General features: G+C 42.7%; 1 protein-coding gene across 3 annotated transcripts in view; it reads right to left on the bottom strand.

Annotated features, from left to right (window-relative positions):
- Positions 1 to 9212: 9212 nt before the first annotated feature.
- Positions 9213 to 19337, bottom strand: part of RPL19 (ribosomal protein L19) — a 283322-nt gene continuing 273197 nt past the window's right edge. For all 3 annotated transcript variants that reach the window (XM_086924335.1, XM_086924333.1, XM_086924336.1), the window contains exons 3-6: positions 14109 to 14231; positions 12129 to 12249; positions 11912 to 12022; positions 9213 to 9405 (exon numbers count right to left, since the gene is read on the bottom strand). In XM_086924335.1, the coding sequence (XP_086780461.1) occupies positions 9282 to 9405; positions 11912 to 12022; positions 12129 to 12249; positions 14109 to 14231 (479 nt within the window). In that variant the 3' untranslated portion in view covers positions 9213 to 9281. The remainder of the gene's footprint in view (positions 9406 to 11911; positions 12023 to 12128; positions 12250 to 14108; positions 14232 to 19337) is intronic.

Below are 19337 nucleotides of genomic sequence, written 5' to 3'. Positions count from 1 at the left end.
AAAATCCTGGCACTACGCATGGATCCCCTCTTACCAGATATAATTGGTCCAGCGCAGTCTGGTTTCATTAAAGGACGTCTATCCTCTGATAATTCCCGAGTTTTTCTTAACATCCTCAGCAAATCTTCTTCCTTACCTCTTCCTTTTGCAGCTATCTCTCTAGACGCGGAGAAGGCTTTTGACAGGATTGGGTGGGATTTCATGTTTCAGGCTTTACGATGGATTGGAATCCCTTCTAAATTTATTTCCATTATATCACTTCTTTATTCTGATCCACCAGCCTCTATTTTTGTTAATGGAATTTCCTCAGATTACTTTTCTCTACACAGAGGGGTTCGACAAGGATGCCCTTTATCACCCTTACTTTTTTTTAGCTTTAGAACACTTTCTTACTAAAATTTGTTTGGACGATACTATTTCTGGTTTCCAATTTGGTTCCCAACAAGTCAAACTTTCGGTTTATGCCGATGATATTCTTTTCTATTGCTATAACCCTTCCATTTCTATTCCTTCTTTTCTTAATCAGGTCTCTTCCTTTTCTACAGTCTGGTTACCACCTAAATGCCGACAAATGTGAAATTTTACCCTTGAATCCTCTTTGTCAGAAACATCTGTTCTCCTCTACGGGTTTTTCATGGCAACCATCCAAAATTAAATATTTAGGGGTTTGGTTTGCTCCTTTATTATCTGATACCCTCAAGCTAAACTTTGATTATGTTTTCAAAAAAATAGACACAGCTATCACTCATTGGCATCCACTCTTTGTCCTGGTGGGGCAGCCTTAATTCTATAAAGATGATGCTCTCTCCCTTGCTTCTCTATACCCTTTCCATGCTTCCTTTGCACATTCCTCTTTCTTTAAGAAAACTGATTATTATTAAAATTTTTATGGAATGGCAAAAGCTCTCGAATAGCTCTTGCCACTTTACGGAAGGATAAGGCTCATTCTGGTGTACGTTTCCCTGACTTCAGACAATATCATCGTGCTTTCTCCTTCAAACAATTGACTCGCTGGCTTTCAACCTCCCTGCCCCACTTCCATCCTATTTGGCTCAGTATGGAATCCTCTTTTATCTCCTTTCACTTTCCGTGAATTTCTGTCCTTTACATCCTCTAACTCTTCTTCGATTACCTATTCTTTCACACTCTCGAACTCTTCTTTCTCCTTACTTAACTTCATCCTATCCGTCCCTTCTCTCCACCCATGAGCAACCAATTTGGAATAATTCTCATCTTAAAATTCATAATCGCACTATTTACTGTAAAACTTGGCACTCGAGGAATATGTTGATATCACAATTACTTTCTCAGGATACGCCCCTTTCTTTTCAGGACCTTCAAGCTACTTTCTCTTTACCGGCTTCTGCCCGCTCGCAATATATTTCCCTTCGCCCTGTCTTGCTCTGTTATCTCCAATCTCTTTCACCTTCCAGCAATATTCCTTTGTAGACCCACTTCCCTTTTACTGGAAACTTCTCCTTCAGCATCTAATCTATATAACTCTTTTCGTTATATTCCTGATGGGTCGAAATCTCACATTGAGCTTGCATGGGAGCTGGATCTTTCTCAGAATTGGCGTGTACTTCTGTGGGATAAAATTTGGAATAAACTTCATAAGACCTCTAGAGCTGCAAACACCACCCAAACTCTATTTTTCATTTATCATAGAGCTTTATTTACCCCACTTGCTTTGTCACATTTCTCATCAGACACCCCTCCTACCTGTTGGTCTTGTCCCTACCCTTCTGCGGACCTTAAACATATGCTGTTTGAATGCCCACCTACTTCCCATTTCTGGCAGTTGGTTTGGCGACAAATTCAGAGAATTTTCCACTTTCAGGTCCCCTTTTCACCCTCCTTAGTTTTTCTTGCCTCCCTTTCTCCAGACCTTCCTCATTCTCCCAACCACTATCCTTTACTTGATCTTTTTATAGCTATCATTGGAAACAGGCAGTCAATATTTCCTATCAGTCCTGGTGGAATGCAATCTGTTTCAATCATCGCCTAGACGCTAATTATGTATCCCCCATTTCCCTAGCTGTAAAACGTTATCTACTTTGGCTCCCTTTAGTAACATACCTATCTTCCTTTTCCCCTACACATCCCTCTCCTGCACCTGAAACAGTGGAAGTTCGCAAACCCCCATGAATCGCTTTTTGCTTATATACTCATTTGTCATTTGATTATAATTATTAAGTATTAATGCACTGTGTTTTACCTATATTACCCCTTTCCAATAATTTGCTCATAATTTTTCATGCTCATGATGCTTTCTTTTTATGAAATTTGTTATTACATTGTTTATTTATATAATCAGCTTACTGTAACTCTTCTCCCCCCTCCCTTCCTACCCATCTTTTATCCCCCTTAATAAATCAAACTTAAAAAAAAGAAATAAGTTTCCCTTCTTGTACTATTTTCTGCCCCTTTTTTTGGTATTCTTCTGGGAGATATTTTAATAATTCTTCCATTTCATCCCAGGGAGCTCCATCATATCTGAACAAGAGGACTTGTGTATTAGGTAGACACTAATGGTTGGCAGATTGAGCAGCTACTCCTTTCCCTGGTGCATCTTCTTTATCTGCAGGTGGAGCCTCCCCTTATGTTTTACAGGCATTAGACACCATAAAGGAATCCAAAGGCAACTGAACCCAAAAAAAATCTGGGTCAGAGGGGGTTTACATTTTTTGTCCACTCTAGGCGTTACCATACTAACTGGGTCTTTAAAAATATCATTAGTGTGCCTTAACATAGCTTTAAGCATAGGCAACATTTGTGTACGATTTCTAAAGTTTCAAATAGGAAATCTTCCAGTGCCTCCACATGTAAATACACTCCATGGTAATTAGCTGATCTAGCAATTCATTTATGATCTGCTGCAGCAGCCTCAGGAGGGGAAGGTTTTGCTGGAAATAGATCAGTGTCTGTAGGATCTGGTGGTGGCTGATTATAATTGTCATTATCCTCCTCCATCGGGAGATGTGTCAAGAGAACCTTATGTGAAATGTTTAAAGGATCTGTATCTGGTATAATGGGTCTTGGTGGCTGGGTCTGGGTAATAGGAAAAGGGCTAGTAGCTATGTCCTTTTTAGGTCTCGCAGAACTGCGTTGCAGCGCACATGCACTGCTCGTTCTGCGAGGCTTCTTGTAATCAGGATATATCAGAAGTGGAGTTTAATACAGTCCATAGGATTGCGCTATCGTCCATGCTAAACGCAGGGTTTCAATAGTAAATGAGGCTTCTTAGTCCATCTTTTTGGTCCCACACATCCAGACTGGATTGTTTACTTACAGCGTTACACTGTCTTCCTCATCACTCAGTGTAGGCACTTTGTTTTTGTCATTAAAGTGAAGCTGCTTTCACGTCGATGTGCATCTTCTTGTGTTGATTCCTGGCCAAGGAAGCGCCGACTGTGCACCTATTGCCCCAATAATGAGCCATGGGCAGGTTAGTACCTTTGGGGCAATACACTGCGTGTCCACCTGGCCATGAGGCAAAGAGGGAGCTAGAGGCACACAGGGAGACAGAGCAGCAGTAAGAGGGAGTGGTGTTTGCCAGTGTGACAGGGCAATTCTAGTTCACTCACTCTACTCTTGCTCTGCGTTCCTGTACAAAGTGCAGTATTACCATCACTCACGCTGAGGCTTCACTGATGGTTTGCGTGACAGCCCCTCACCGAGTAGTGAAATGCACGTGATGTTACAGTTGTACGAGCATGTATTTTATATATCCAACTGTGTATTGCACATTCATAAAAAACCTACACACGGGGGCACGTGCGCACTAGATGACCGAGACGATCTCATGCACACTGCAGCCCCACACACTACAGATGACACCCCATGCCACAGGATACATTGCACATATGACTCAGTCCGCACATAGGCACCCAAGTGTACGGAGGACACCCCATGCCACAGGGTGCCCAGCACTTCTGTCACTCACTCCGGACGCAGACACTACGGATGACACCCCATGCCACACATCACTTAGTTTGCAGGTCCACTGCACACACACAGGTCAACACCACTGTATGGAGAAGATGTCACGCACACTGAAGCCCCCCCCCCTCACAACCCACAAATTACATCCGATAGCTGTGGCACACAGAAGTGTTCGAGTCTCAGTCCGCACGCTCAGGCAGCACAGAGACACTACAGATGACACCCCATGCCACAGGGCGCACAGCACTACTCGTGTACCTCAGTCCTGCACGGACACAGATTCACACTGTACAGATGACACCCCATGCCACAGGGCACACAGCACTGCTCCTGTCACTCAGGCCAGACTACCACTGCACGCTCACGACACCCCAAGCCACAGGGAGCACAGCCCTGCCACTCAGTCCGCATGCACTCAGCACACACGGTCTACGGAAGAAACAGGGTGCACAGCACTGTTCCTGTCACTCAGTCCGCAGTGCCCACTGCACGGCCGATCTATGGATGGCACACCGCGCACAGCACTATTCCCGTCACTCAATCCACATGCCCACTGCAGGCAGAACTCCCGCAGGCTGGACTGGTAACTACCAAGAATGTTAATGTGAACACTGGACGCGCAGGCTGGCACCGGGCACTCCAGGGTGCAGGAGCAAGGCTCTGATTCACAGATGAACTGACAAGACTCAGATGCTTATTTACCCAAAACTGGTAGTTGGGGAGTCTACAAATAGTGGACAGCAGATAGTGCACCCGACAGGCTTGGGGAGGGAGCAGGGACAGCGGCACTTCAAGCACGTGCCTGGCCTGCTTCACATGCTGTGCCGACTCTCCGACACCCTGCGTCGCCCTTCATTAATATACATCTCTTCCCCATCAGTTCAGAGCTTAATTTTGACACGCAGACAATGGGAATGAAAGTTGAGCTTTGTGATCCTGAGGCCGGTGTCAGTGCACAAAATCTGAAACGGTTTGTACAGCAGTTCTTGCTCAAACTGCGGCATATACTAGGAAGCAGCAGGGGCGGTCTTCACATTTCTAAACTGTTCTGTACATAACTTGTACAACAACTCAAATTGTATTAAATATATTCACCAATAGCAGTGCAGTTTAACAAAAAACTGATTGGACCTCTCTAAGGGGTATGGGTACTGAACAAGTTCATGATACTTCCCGTTTGAAGGGACGCAGCTCCTAAAGGCATACTTTTTAAACCATCCAAATGTACACCTAAAAACCGGAGTGTCGGTGCAGTTTTATGGGAGGACATGGATTCAGGAGGCATGTGTATGCCCAGTGATCTTAATTGCAAAGTTTGATACTTGTGCTTTCAGAAAGCAAAGCCCGGTCTCTCCTCTGTAAAGAATGACATTGTGGTGCCACTTACTCTGGAGGGAGATACGGTTCAGAGTTCAGCTTCAAACCTGCTGGCCACTACACAGCAACATGCAGCAAAGCAGCAGCCATATCATGCAAGCCTTTTCCTCCAAAACAGAAATCAGTCCTAGAACTTTAGGGACAGGGGTGTAGTAAAGGGGATAGCAATTAGATACATCAAATAAGTATAACAGGTCCACTATTAAATCCACCTCAACCCATAAGAGACATCAGCAGAGAATGAAGTATGGAACGTTAAGTACCTACTCCAGAAACGAAGCAGACAATTACTGCAGTGGCCACATCACTAACAGCAACCTAGAAACAGATGTAGCCAAAGAACAGACTGGAATTACAGCTCATCTGAGATTCCCAGCCTATTCAAACAAGATATTATACATAGGTGTGAGCAACGAATAGTAAGATCCCAAACATATCTACAGACTTTGAAAAATCTGCTCGCCCACTAGCTACAGCGGGTCAGTTGTCACCTGGTAGAGGTGTGAGCAACGAATAGTAAGATCCTAAATATATCTACAGACTTTGAAAAATCTACTCGCCCACTAGCTACAGCAAGTCAGTTGTCATCCGGTAGAGCTATTCATAGGACCTCCTCGTCCATTCTATGGAAAGACAACAGTGTTTGGTTCATTCAGAAAGAGAATGAGCAATTAAAACACCTTTACACTTGTTTTTAGCTCAACACATTTGTGGTCGGTTCAAACACCCATGTTAAAAGTTAGTGGTCTTTACTAATTGTGGCTTATCTCATCCTGGAAAATGTTTTACACTTTTACCCTTATTAGTGCAAGGTTGTCAAGTGAGCCATCCGACAGTCATTATGAAATTAAAGGCTATAAGGGGTCATTTTTTTAAAAAACCAAAACAGCTTGTAAATGGATAGTACACACATTTCAAAATATCCTGAATTACATGTTTGTTATTCCTAAGTGTGATGCAAACATTTAAATAGGAGCAAAACAAATCAACCACTTCAAACGAAATATTTGCAGAAACTCGATTTTGAAAGCATGGTACACTATAGCTTTACCAGGAAAACCTCGTTTCAGTGGGAAATTGTGGCCATTTCAATAGAAAGTCTGCTGCTTTGGAGTGCCACCACCTCATTTTATGTATTAAAAGTTATGTTAGATGTTTTTGTAGAGCGCTCCAATGCCTGTGGGCATCTTGGCGCTAGCTAGTCGCAGCGGGAATGAAGCTTAACATGGTAAAAGTTAATTTTGAAAACATGATTTGGGCAACATTCCTGCCCCTACTCTGACAATGCGGTTGAGGAACAAAGAGGCTAGTCAGTGGTCATGTGTATTCTATATGTGACTAGATTTGGATTACATATATGGAGCGAAAGTATAGTATATTAATTCAAAGTTTTGTACAGCAGTCATGCTGAAATTGTGCATTTGAAGGTGCTCTCATATGATAAAGAAAATGGCAGTTCAGTGAATATACTTTCCCAGGATCACACCATTTGAAACCAGTTTATGGGTCAAGAACATGACAAATCTACTCTACCTAATTGTAAAGTCACTAGACCTGCATGTCTAGTAAAATGAGACTTTGATGCCTGCTCTATAAGTACTGTATTGAACTAATCTGGTCCTAGCAGGGTCCACCTGAATGCAGTAACAGCAATGGAATCCAAGAATCAAGAGGAAACAGTGCTTACAAAATAGCTTCAGGAAGCAGTCCAGGTGCAAAATACAAAGTGCAAGTAATTACTATAGTGCTACAAGTGGAACTACAAAGGTACAGGTTTACTCCTGTTTGAGTCCATTTACAAACGTGCTGGCCAAATAGTACAATATCAAATTAAGTTACCCAAGAGCATAGGCATTTAGTCCTAGGAAACCAGATGAAGTACTGCACTTTAGTTTCATGGTGCTATAGACCCAAGTCAGATCTGTTAATGTGATACAAAGGACCGGGTGCATTTTACTCCACATTTATCTGAAGGTCATCCCAAACGTGTACACAAGAAAGGACTTCTACCCTTACTAGCAGGCCTAGTTTTATACGTACTGGACACGTAATATGGTGCATCATACACCCAGTGAGGCCATAACGCACGTGCCTTAGGTCCTGCCTGGTTTTAAGATTATTATGGTTGAAAGGATTTTAAGCGTAGTTCGTACTCTGTGGGAGGTGTTGGGTGACGTTTGTGACATTCAGACATGCTTCAGTTATGCCAACTGTACAAATGCACAAGTGCAACTACATCATGATCTTTCATATGTGAAAATTGCCAACTCGTGCGCGCCAGAATTCTAGCTACTTGCCGATTCTTACAGAAATCAAGTTCTACAAGTTGACTGCCCGTTGTGAATTTTTGATGGGAGGAATGCTCAAATGCAGAACGAACCTAAAAACAAATGTAATTTGGAGATCACAACAGTTTCTTGAAGAAATAGTGGTTTAATGTCATGGATTGAGGGATACAAGATAATCTTAAGGTGATACGATGCCAGTCCAAACTAAGGTTCCAAGTATAAAGAGGGGCACTACGGTATAGTCAAATTCCATAGATGGAAAGAAATTAAGGAGAAGCTAGCAAAGGAGTTGCAGCTCGTATGGCATTTACTTGGTTTAATATGGCATGTCAGTATTAACCAGGAACTTGAATACGCTATCAAGTCACAAAACCAAATTTGCCAACACAAGACATGGTCATTAGTTCCCAAACATGGAATCAGTGTTTCAAGGAGGGTAGTGTAGTAGGGCAAGGATTTAGTCTCAACAGGGGAGCCATCCCAGAAATCTGCCAACTCATCCAGGAACACTTGGATAGAAGTAAAATGACCACCAGACCATACGTGGGCGTGTTAATGTAGCCACTGTCACTTGACCCAGTGGTCAATCAAGACTCTGGAACCATCCAGTACCTTTGGTAGAGAAAGGTGTAGTCATTAAGCCAGTACATTAGGATACCCAAATAGCAAACACATGGGATATGCCCATTTTTATTTAAAAAATCCAAAACTACAAACGTAAGCAAACCTAGTGAGAATCACTGACCATGCTTGACCTCAAATCCATTAAACATACATGGAATAAACTGTGAAACACTAAGCAATTTACCTGCCCTAAATGCTAAAAGCGTCTCCAAAGCAAATGATCTCCACCATTACAGTGCTATTAAGATGTACCCAATTGGGGAAGCATGTGGATGTCTTGATTTGGCAGGATAAGCTTTGACAGCGATTTTTATTTAACCTAGGCTTCCTTCGCTACCTCAACTTTTCCACAGATCCTTAAGCACAGACTCTTTACTCCAGGGTAGGTATTCGAAAATCTGTACAACAGTGCACTACAGAGAAAGTGACTTAGTACGCACCTACACCGTTAGTAGAGTGGCATTCTCTGGTTACTCCTTCCCAGCCAAAATATTCAACTAGAAGGAACCCACTATCGTAACCCATTGATACACACATACTTTAAGGCAATTGTTTAAGTACAACAGGACCCCCACCCTGGGTAAGCTCTATATGGATGGTTTATCGATTGTCTGCAGTCTATAAAAAGGGATACAATTATGTGCCTGCTATATGCAGCTCAGTGAAAATTTTAAAGAGCAAAGCAAGCTATAGAATATATTTTTATTCTTTGTTTGCAGCCATTTCCTACCTCTTCGATATGCGCTTTTGAGCTATCCATAAGCAACATTGTTTCAAGTGTAAAGGATTCCATAACCTCTACTGCCCATATATCCAGGAACTGCAGTCTGAGCCCAGCCTCTGCACCCAGTCGCCAATCCTGCCTCCACAAGACTGTCACATCTGGTGCCAAAACTAGGGTGGTGAGCTAAAGCTGTGGCAACAAATTACTTTGGAGCAACGATGCACAACATGCAAAAGACCAGAAGTCAGGCGAGATACAGTCTTTAGTATCGATGTTTTATTGACACTGATAGAAGCTCACTATTTACACACTGGTAGGACAGACTACTTTTTGGTCTCTTCCTCCTTTGAGAGTGTCTTTATGATCTCTTCCTTCTTGGCTTGCAGGCGTTCTTCGCGTCTCTTGCGAGCCTCCTTAGTCTTAGACCTGCGAGCTTCAGCCTGGTCACTAAAAGGAAAAAATGCATTTTAAGTTGTGCACAAATAGCTAGAGAAAGAAAATACATCTAAATGGGTGAAACATTTTACAGTGAGATTCTAAACTGCAAAACAGGTGGTTAGTTATGGGTTTGGAGAAGATGGTAGCATTGCCTGATTTCTAGCAGCTGTTACAGACTGCTGAGTTATAGAGCAACCATACACATCTACATTTCCCACATAATTCCTAAACTTTTCTATACTAAACCATCACAATTTATGAAGGCGAGGTAGACACCGAACTATACAGAACATGATTTTATCATATCTGAATTTTTATCCATGAGGGCTAGGAGAGTAACTCGCATACAATCAGTTCCTTAGGAAATGCAGATATTTTAGATGGAAGATTTCAGGGAGGCGGCTATCCTGGCGAATAATAAGAGGATACCCTTAACAGTAGCCTGTGCTCTCAAAAGTGCAAGGTATTGTACATGTGAGACTTTGCTCTAACAGATCCCGTAATACCACAGATCGGAATGCCTTGGTTACGTTTAGTCCAGCTCCTAGCAAAACCTCGAAGATAGTAAAAAATAAACTGAAAATTCCACACAGTTATATCAACGAAGCCAATTTTTCCTTTCGTAGAGGAAGGAATCCATGGCATCACTGATCGCCATGTCCTTGAAATCCGCAAATGCCACCCTGGCCTCTTTATTGGGCCTACCTTGTACTTGTAGACCCTACAAATGTTGCAACTGTTTTGGACAAACATTTCAACATGACAGAATTCACGAGTTTAACTCCAGAAATTAATGCGTGCCATCAAATACTCCTGCAATGGGATCGATATAGGACAGACTACTCAGAAAGTGAAAGACTGAATAATTTAAACACTAAAAACGGATTAGATGGCAGGTTCAGAATACACCCCCCAAATTCTCGAACAGAACGTCTTTGCCCAATGAAAGATCTGGCGAGTTATATTCTTCTCGTTTGGTAAGAATTACCAAGTCATTAAAGTTCAAAATCCATGCTGTTCAATGTGCACTGTCCTAAATAAGTGGACCTTTAAACAATTTCCATCCTGGAAGTATTTACTCAGTTTACATCAAGTTCTATTTCTAAATGATTTTTCAGATTTAGGAACTTGCCAATCCTTCCCTCCGTATGTTGAAGTAAGCATTGCACTACCACTTGCATCACCGTCTCGCATATTACTGCTGTAGTTTGCCCAGTTTTCTAGGGTTGTGTGTTTAACGGGAACAATTCTCTGCAAGTGATTTGTGCAACTGTAACCTTCTAGGAGTCAGATTAGCTTTACAAGCCCTATTTGATATCAATTTTGTTTTTCTTGAATTTCTATACTATCTACCAGCTCTGAAAGTGATGTGTGGATAAGAACCCTTCGAATGGCCTCCATGGGTCAAAAAGCCATCGACATTAGTTGATGCAAAGCTAGTACATTACTATGGTCAACTTTTTTTAAAAAAAATACACAATTCATATATTGCTAGGACCAGTAGTTGGTCTACTGCCTTACCACGTTTTCTTCATCACTGCACCCTGTAATCACGGTCTCACAGAGCACTATTGCTTGCTGCAGATCCTTTTTGTACTTATTTGAAGATTGAGTTTATTCATGAATATATAAAGGATTATTGTACATATTCAGGTCTACTGAAACAAGTGAGCATTGGTTTGGATAAATTGACAATTACGGATCCTTTGAATAATTCATTTAAAAAAATATCTAGGACCTTTGTTGTTTAATTACAGACCATCATTAGGTTTCACATAACTGCAATGAAGGGAGTGGCACGGAGAAACCGTACTTCGTACACGTTTAACTCAACCACTAAAGTTGTGCCATTTTAAGGCACGTTCCTATGGCAACAGGACCACAAAAGATCGCAATTTAGGGCTTACGTAACATAGGGGGGGCTCTAGCCTTCATGATCACAAAAACGTTTATCTTGCTCAAGGAAAATAAGACTATAGAATCTAATCCGGACTCCCCAGAAAGAAGACAATGGCCGAGGAGAGCGTGCAATTAGAACTGATCACAGCTGTAGAATAGGTCAACAATGGTCAGGGTCACTTGCGATTAAATCCAAGAAGTTAAGACAAATCGCCAACAAGCCTCAAAATCAATCTACAGGATTCAACACTACGTGGAACAGAGGTTTGATATTTCTGCAGATTTTATGGCATTACCCCAGTTCACCCAATAAGACTGGTGACCACAAAGTATAAAGAAGACAAAGGGCGGTAACTATATATACAAGCGTAAACTGCTTAAGGACAGTATAACTCACTTTACTGGAGGAGCAAGTTAATACTGCAGGGTATTGGATTTTTTTGTGGTTGGTGTTAACTAGGCTTGATCTGAAAACGTGGGGGGCAACCAAGCATCTGAAAACTTCAAAACTGGATGTATTCCAGTTACTCCATTTTGGTACGGATGTTTACAGAAGGTCCACATGTAGTCATTCCCAGCAAGTATGCACGTGAAGATATAACCACTTAATACTTACGCCAGGAGCTTCTTGCGGGCTTTGTCTGCCTTCAGTTTGTGAATGTGCTCCATTAAGATGCGCTTGTTTTTGAAGACATTACCCTTGACTTTCAGATAAAGACTGTGGTACCTGAAGAAGAAAAGGATTAGATGAAGGGACAAACTTCGACGACCAAGCGTAAGCACTAGGAAATAAGCTACATTAAAGTCTTTGGTCAAAGGTATAAAGGGCTTACATGTGGCGGTCAATCTTCTTGGACTCTCGGTATCTGCGCAGAAGACGGCGCAGGATTCTCATTCTCCTCATCCATGAGAGCTTCTCTGGCATACGCGCATTGGCAGTACCCTTTCGCTTACCTACGCAAAGAAAGGACAGACAAAATGAAGCCAGATCAGAGAATAGGGCTTTAAGAATCATTAAATGTTTGAAGTGCCTGGGCTCAAATTAAGAAAGCTGCACTGTGCAATTGTGAAACTCGCCTTTAATATAACAGTATGCACTAGTCTCATCAGGGATTGTGAAAGCTTTCTGAATAAAAGTCATGTTAGAATTATAATCATACCTACTCCTTGGTAAAGGCATAAGGCCAGTATGGATTGATATAAAAACTGAAAGATTCTCCTAGGTTTAAGAAGAACTTGACTATCCCCCAGTCCCACCCCAAGTAGACCAGTTGCGAGATAACTGTCCCTCCTCACTGCTTTGATAAACGTGACTCCCTAGAGCAACTAAAGGTTTAACAGTATATGGCCATGGCTTATCAACTCATTGTGAATACCAGCAAAACTAAGGTTACGATTATTGGAGGGAGAAAAGAGATACAGAATTATGAATGTGACCTAAGGAACAAAAACTGATAGTAAAATTGTTTAAACATTGGATTGTTCCCAAGTCTGGTGTCCTGGCATCCCGGATTGAGAGGAAAGTCCATTGTTACTTTAACTTCTATTATCTATCACTGCTCATTTTCCGGAAACTTGATATGCCTCAAAGATATGCTACCCTTCCTTAAAGATTTACTATCTGGGGCTACAAAGGAAATGGTTTCAAGTCAAGTAATCTGCTCTGAACTAGACATGCCAGTACTGAGATCAGGAATAGATTACTCAAAGAAAACCTGGTACATGTATGCCTGTTTCAGGTAGTTTGAACTGATTAACCAAACACATGGGACCAGTTTGGTCACTACCACAACGCCAGCCTTTTCATTTCTTAGTATTTGACGGGCTTACTTCAGTGAGTTGTCAAAAAGGGAAATAACTAGAGGAGCCAAGGGACAGAGCAGTAAGTCATCCATTTAACTACTCTACTTTATTTGCCCCATCACCGTTTCCAACTGGAGTACGGACGTGAAATTCACATGCTGGCAATAAAACACTATTTGGACAGCAAACCACTAAGGTCCCAAAAAGATGACTTTAGACGAATGCGTTAAACTGTCCAGTCAAAGTCTATATTCAGAGCCATGCATGTCAACAGCTTCACCCTGTGACAGTGAAAAGGAAATCTATATCAAGAAACAGTACCTGAAATAAACCCCAAAGAAAGCAGCACAAATACAATTCTACATACTTCCTTTTAACAAGATCTTTTAAAAAAAACTTAAAATATGGCCTTCCATTTCTATAGTCACCCCATCCGGTGAATGAGGTCACAAAATGTCCAAAAACCCCAGGTGACCAAGAAATAAAAGTTTCAGAATGTTTACGGTTGCAGACTTTCTACATTGGACAGCGCCTTTAAGATGCACTATACAGATTTACTTCTAGTAAACACACCATTTAAGACATCCCGTAATGTGTTGAGTTTCAATTGTATACAAACGGTGAGGTTACGTCAGAATAGTTTAATAAAATCTGCAATTGCACACCACCAGAAAATACTTCCAACTACGTCCAGCCAACATCAGCAGGAAGTCCAAGTATTGTGTTCTTTGGACAAGGACCCTTGCATCCACCCAAACCATGCTGCCACACATTGCTCCAGCTGGTTTGTAAGACTTCAGGGGGCCACCTATTCAAACTTCCAACACTACTTCATCCAGTCTAAAAATCAGTTGTGTCAAAAGAGCATAACTGATCTGCAGACGTTAGCAACATATATTCACATAGGTGTTCAAATGTGCAAAACCAAATTCACATGAAACGGCTTCATGGAATCAGTTAAGCTGCTAAATTACAACAGCCCGTACAGAATATTTTAACTGCAAACTTACCAGTGCCCATGTGCCTGCCCTTTCTGCGAGCAAGCGTGTTCTTCCTGCATCGGGCACGGGAGTGAACCGTTACAGGCTTGCGGATAATCAGACCATCTTTCACCAGCTTTCTGATTTGCTGACCTGCAAGACAGCAGCACACACTGTTACAAAATACCAGTAAACGAAAATAATGCATTGCAGCAGAACACAAGCACTCAAGTTCCGGAAGCATCAAGCAAATAGACATTGGGTTTCCTGTGCTGAGCTATGAGGTCGGTTTGGATAGCAATACCAAGGAGCTTTACCTGGTACTAGGGAGTGAAGAACATTTAAAGGCAGATCGTTTCAGGTTCCTGTGTAATCATGTTGCCTTTGTTTGACAGTGATCTTGGATACAAAACAATGCTGCAATGATTTAGAAGCAGTTGTAAAGATGGCCACAAGAGGTGTAGGTTCCTGAAATAATGTCACTTTACGAGGGTGATTTTTTTCTTCACGTCAGACTGGGCACACTTGTTGGTGTGGGATATAGAAGTGCTATTTAGAGTCAATTATGGGTCATTCAATGATACGGGGGCGGGGGGGGGGGGGGGGGGGGGGAGGAGGAGGGGTGTGTTTGTGCACCTTTCAAAAGCCTGAGAGAGTATCGCACATATTTCCCAACATCTGCCACCAATCACTGCTCTATGCTCTTCAGATATACCCAGCACCACCTGGACTGCATTTTTGCAGCTCGAAAGACAAGGTAAGTGCTGTTGTATTTGAATATATTCAGGTTTATTATTGTGCAGTTATGTTTAATTCTTCACTATGGTATATAGCACCTGTTGGTGTTTGAATGCTTAATGATCCATGCGCCGATTGACATGTCTTGCTCTCAGCATTGTGTTAAGGACAGAGTTGCTCACAGATGCCACCCAACTCTATTTCGGTTATGGGAGATTGGGCTGCGCTCGTTCACTGGGGGCTATCCCTGTGGTGTCATTCCCAGTGGAGCTGGATGCAATTTAGCACTTAAAGACCAGTATTTGTAAGGTGCACAGCTACCTCTGAAGTGGTGTCCTGGCGCTGGGGGCCATCGGGAAGATTATGCAAGCTATTGCCCAGAGTGTCATGGTGCTGGGCTAACCTGCCGCCGGCACCGGGGAGCGAACCGTGAACCCCGTAGTCTGGAGTCTGGCACTCTGGCCGCTACGCCACACCTCTTCCACATCTGACAATTTGTAGAGTCAGTTCGCACATCTATGCAGTCTCCCAGCACATCCCATCGCTATCAGCAGACCACATCTCGATGAGGACCTACGTCTACAGCTATCAAAAGTCTCAGACTAGATGAAGAACTGCTCAACATGGACAAAACCGAAGTTCTGATCTTTTGACTCCTGATGGTCACTGGAACTGACACCCCCCCCACTTCGAAGGACCACTCCCACATACTCTGCATTACACACCGCAAACTCCATGAAACATCAGGTCAATGCCATCTCCTCAGCCTGCTTCCACAAGCTCGGAAAATTATTCAAGAGGCTGCCATCAGCACCAGGAAAACAGTGACAAGCCCTTATTACCAGACAGCTGGACCACAGCAATGCACTCTGCGGGCACCAAACTCAGACTCCAGGTGATCCAGAACGCAACTGCTAGACTGATCCTTAACCTGCCCAAGAGGACCCACGCCAACCAGCACCTAAAGGACCTCCAGCAGCACCTAAAGAACCTCCAGCAGTCCCCTGTCCAGAAGATATACCCTTTCAAGCTTCAGACCCACACCTACAAAGCCCTCTACAACCAAGGGCCCACCTACATGAACCACCACCTGCATTTTCGCCAACCTCCCAGGAACCTCTGCTCACCTAGCCCATATATGGTGCATCTGCTGCAGCCGCTACAGAGGGCGCTCTGTCTCCCACCTAGTCACCAAATCCTAGAAACCCCCTCCACCTACGCACGTCACTTGAGGCACTTCCGGAAGGGACTTATTTCTGCAGCACAGCGCCTGGAGACCCCTTCAGGTGATAAGCTACGCTAAGCAAGTATGACCTTCACATTATATTCGATCTGTTACAAACATCCTTTAAGTAGAAGTCTGCATGTGTTAAGGGCAGTGTCCTCGTCCAGCTCTAGCTGAACAGCAGCAGAAACTATTCATTTGAAAGTTTTATATAGCGCGAACAAGATCTTTGCAGATATCAGAGCGCTTTACAAGGCCGGGAATGCCAGCAAGAGAGTGGGGTTACACATAAGTAGTACAGCACATCAATAATACAAATATAACAGTTAAATGTGTGCAAAGATAGTCAGTAGCGTCAATAATACAGGTGAAATACAGTCATAGAGTTCGAGCAAAGTAATACAGGTTGGTGTAGGGTCTTTCCAGATCCACGCTAATAGGTCAAGTGTATTTGGCCATAAAAATAGCTTTTACTTCTTTCTTAAAAAGTGTGAAGGAGGAGATGAGCCTGGTTTCAGGAGGGAGTGAGTTCCAGATCCTGGGTGCCATTCCTGAGAAAGTACCCACCACAAATTCATTCGTCATACATGAAACAGTTGAAGTAATGTATATACATTAAACCAAATATATGTTTTGTATGCATTTATTTATGCATAGTTCGTATTGACTACGCCACTCGAGCACAACGTAGGACACAAAGAAATTAATGAATTTAAACCTATGTTAGATGCATTTTTGGAACCATGTACCTAACGATTGTAAAGGCATCTTGATTTCTACGTGATGTTCTTAAACCAGTCACACCACCTTTACCCGGTCCCTCACAACTTGCACACCTTCCCTATCCTTTCTTCTGAGAGCACATTGAAATGTAATGACTATACAATTGCATTTTAGTCTTTGTGTTTTTCATGTTTTTGGATATAAGCTCAAAGCTCGCAAAAGTAATACTGCGTCAATACGAACTATGCATAAATAAATGCATACAAAACATATTTGGTTTAATGTATATACATTACTTCAACTGTTTCATGTATGACGAATGAATTTGTGGTGGGTACTATTTTGATGTGTTAGATACTGGACATGGTATATAAGTCGTAACCTAACCAGGACCACTGTTTTTCTATATTAACATTCGGACCCCAGTCCTGGAGTTTTTAGGGTCTACCCCTTTCTTACTCCTACTCTCTGAGCAAGAGCACTCTTGCGAGGGTTCCTTTCTTTTGAACACAATTGACCAGTTCTAGATCGAATCTATTTGGGTATAACCAGGGTGCATCAGCATGGAACTTGAGACCCTGTCATATACTGAAGATTATATAAAAAACTTGATTGGGGAGGATACAGGGACTGCCTTCCTTACGACCAACAGCGCTAGTGTAGACTATTCACTAAATGAAAAGATAAATAAACTTGAACGTCTCGAGAAAACTGGTACGTACCAAGCTACATGGACATTTGCTCACAGGGTACCTCAGATCCAACATCATTCCAACTGGATTACAAGTCAGAAACGAACCAGCCATATTCGTTGATAATCCCAAATTTAAAGAGGGCTTTAGCTTTGTGGCCAACAACTGCTCCCGGCACTGGATGGTGCTGGGAGTAGAGACAGCTAAGGATCAAGTAGAACAACTCTCCAAGGAAATCCAGGATCTCAAAGCGGAGATAGAGAGCCACTCAGCATTTGCAGATGCGAAAAACACCCTTGAGAAACTACACAAGACCTTGAAAGATTTTGACGTGGAGACTCAAACAAAGAAACTGGAGAAACTTGCAAAGGACATTCAATACTACGACCGAAAAAAAGACATATCCCTACTTACAACCGGACTACTACAGACAAGACAACCAAGGCCGCTTTCAAAACAGAGGACGTGGGGGATACAGAGGCAGACGATTTACCAACTTCTCTGATTCATCATACAGTGGAGACAGTGAGAACGAGGGTAATCAACCAGGTGGCAATTACAATCAGCAAGACCAATGGTACCAACCCCCCCAGCAACATATGAGTGGACCCCAATCGCCTTTTTTAGGAGATACCCAATGGAGACCACCGAGAGGAAGAGGCAGAGGCAGAGGAGGGGCATGGAGCGGACGCTCGAACAGAGGCCAGAATCAGCAGAATTGGGATGGTGGAAGGCAACAAGGCCAGACCAACAAGCAGGTGAGATTCCAACCCGAGGACCACGGGGAGAGAACCACCAGGAGGAAGACCTACAGGTGGTAATGCCGAGGAGTAATCCAAACACCAGCCCCATCATTAACCTTTCCAATTATACACTCACACAGAATGAATCAAACATACTCTGCAAGGGACTATCATTTGTACCTACATCACATCCGAATCGGTTTAATTTACAAGCAGAATTAACTGGATTCTTCAGAAAACTTAGACTAAGAAACTTTTTTGCCAACAAACCCACAGCGACCGCTACTGCCTTTACCAATCTACGACCACCCTCTACCTTCATGCCAAGTATGGCTTCCGTATCACACAAAATATTTACCTATGAAAGTGGTTTTGAGGGATGTACTCAAAGTACTAAATGAGAAGTCATATGTGAAATACAACATCACAGCAGGTGAAAAGATAGCGCTGGACTCCCTCAAGAATAACAAGTCCATAGTAATGAAACCAGCGGACAAGGGGGGATCCATTGTCATGCTCAACACAGAGGATTATAAATCGGAAATCCATTCCCAACTGATGGATGGCATCAGCTACAGACCAGTGATGGGTGACCCGACCCCGGGAATCAGAAAGGAGATCCAAACACTTACCAAACAAGCCCTAGAGTTAGGCTTTATTACGAACAAAGAACTACTATACCTCAACGTGGAACAACCAAGGACACCTACAATTTATGTACTACCAAAAGTCCACAAGAACCCACTCAAACCACCTGGACGCCCTATCATTTCTGGATGCGGATCACTTCTAGAACCATTATGTAAATATGTTGATGTTTTCTTAAAGCCACTTGCTGAGGCCACCCCTACTTACCTCAGAGATACTATGCAAGTCATCAATTTCATAGAACACCTTTCAACAAGACCAATCAAATCCTGGTGACAATGGATATTATTTCACTCTACACCAGCATACCCCAGAGACCTGCATTAAACTGTATCAAGAGAGTTCTTGAAAGACGAGAGCAACCGGCCACAGTCCCCACTGAATTCATAGTGGACTTACTTGAAATTGCAATGACCAAAAACTACTTTATTTTCCAAAACAAATTCTTCATCCAGAGCAAGGGAGTTGCTATGGGTGCTGCATTTGCACC

The sequence above is a fragment of the Lissotriton vulgaris genome, chromosome 5 (genome assembly GCF_964263255.1).
Source record: "Lissotriton vulgaris chromosome 5, aLisVul1.2, whole genome shotgun sequence".
NCBI lineage: Eukaryota > Metazoa > Chordata > Amphibia > Caudata > Salamandridae > Lissotriton > Lissotriton vulgaris.
Note: the sequence above shows the minus strand (reverse complement) of the source record. Positions and strands in the feature narration are given on the sequence as shown.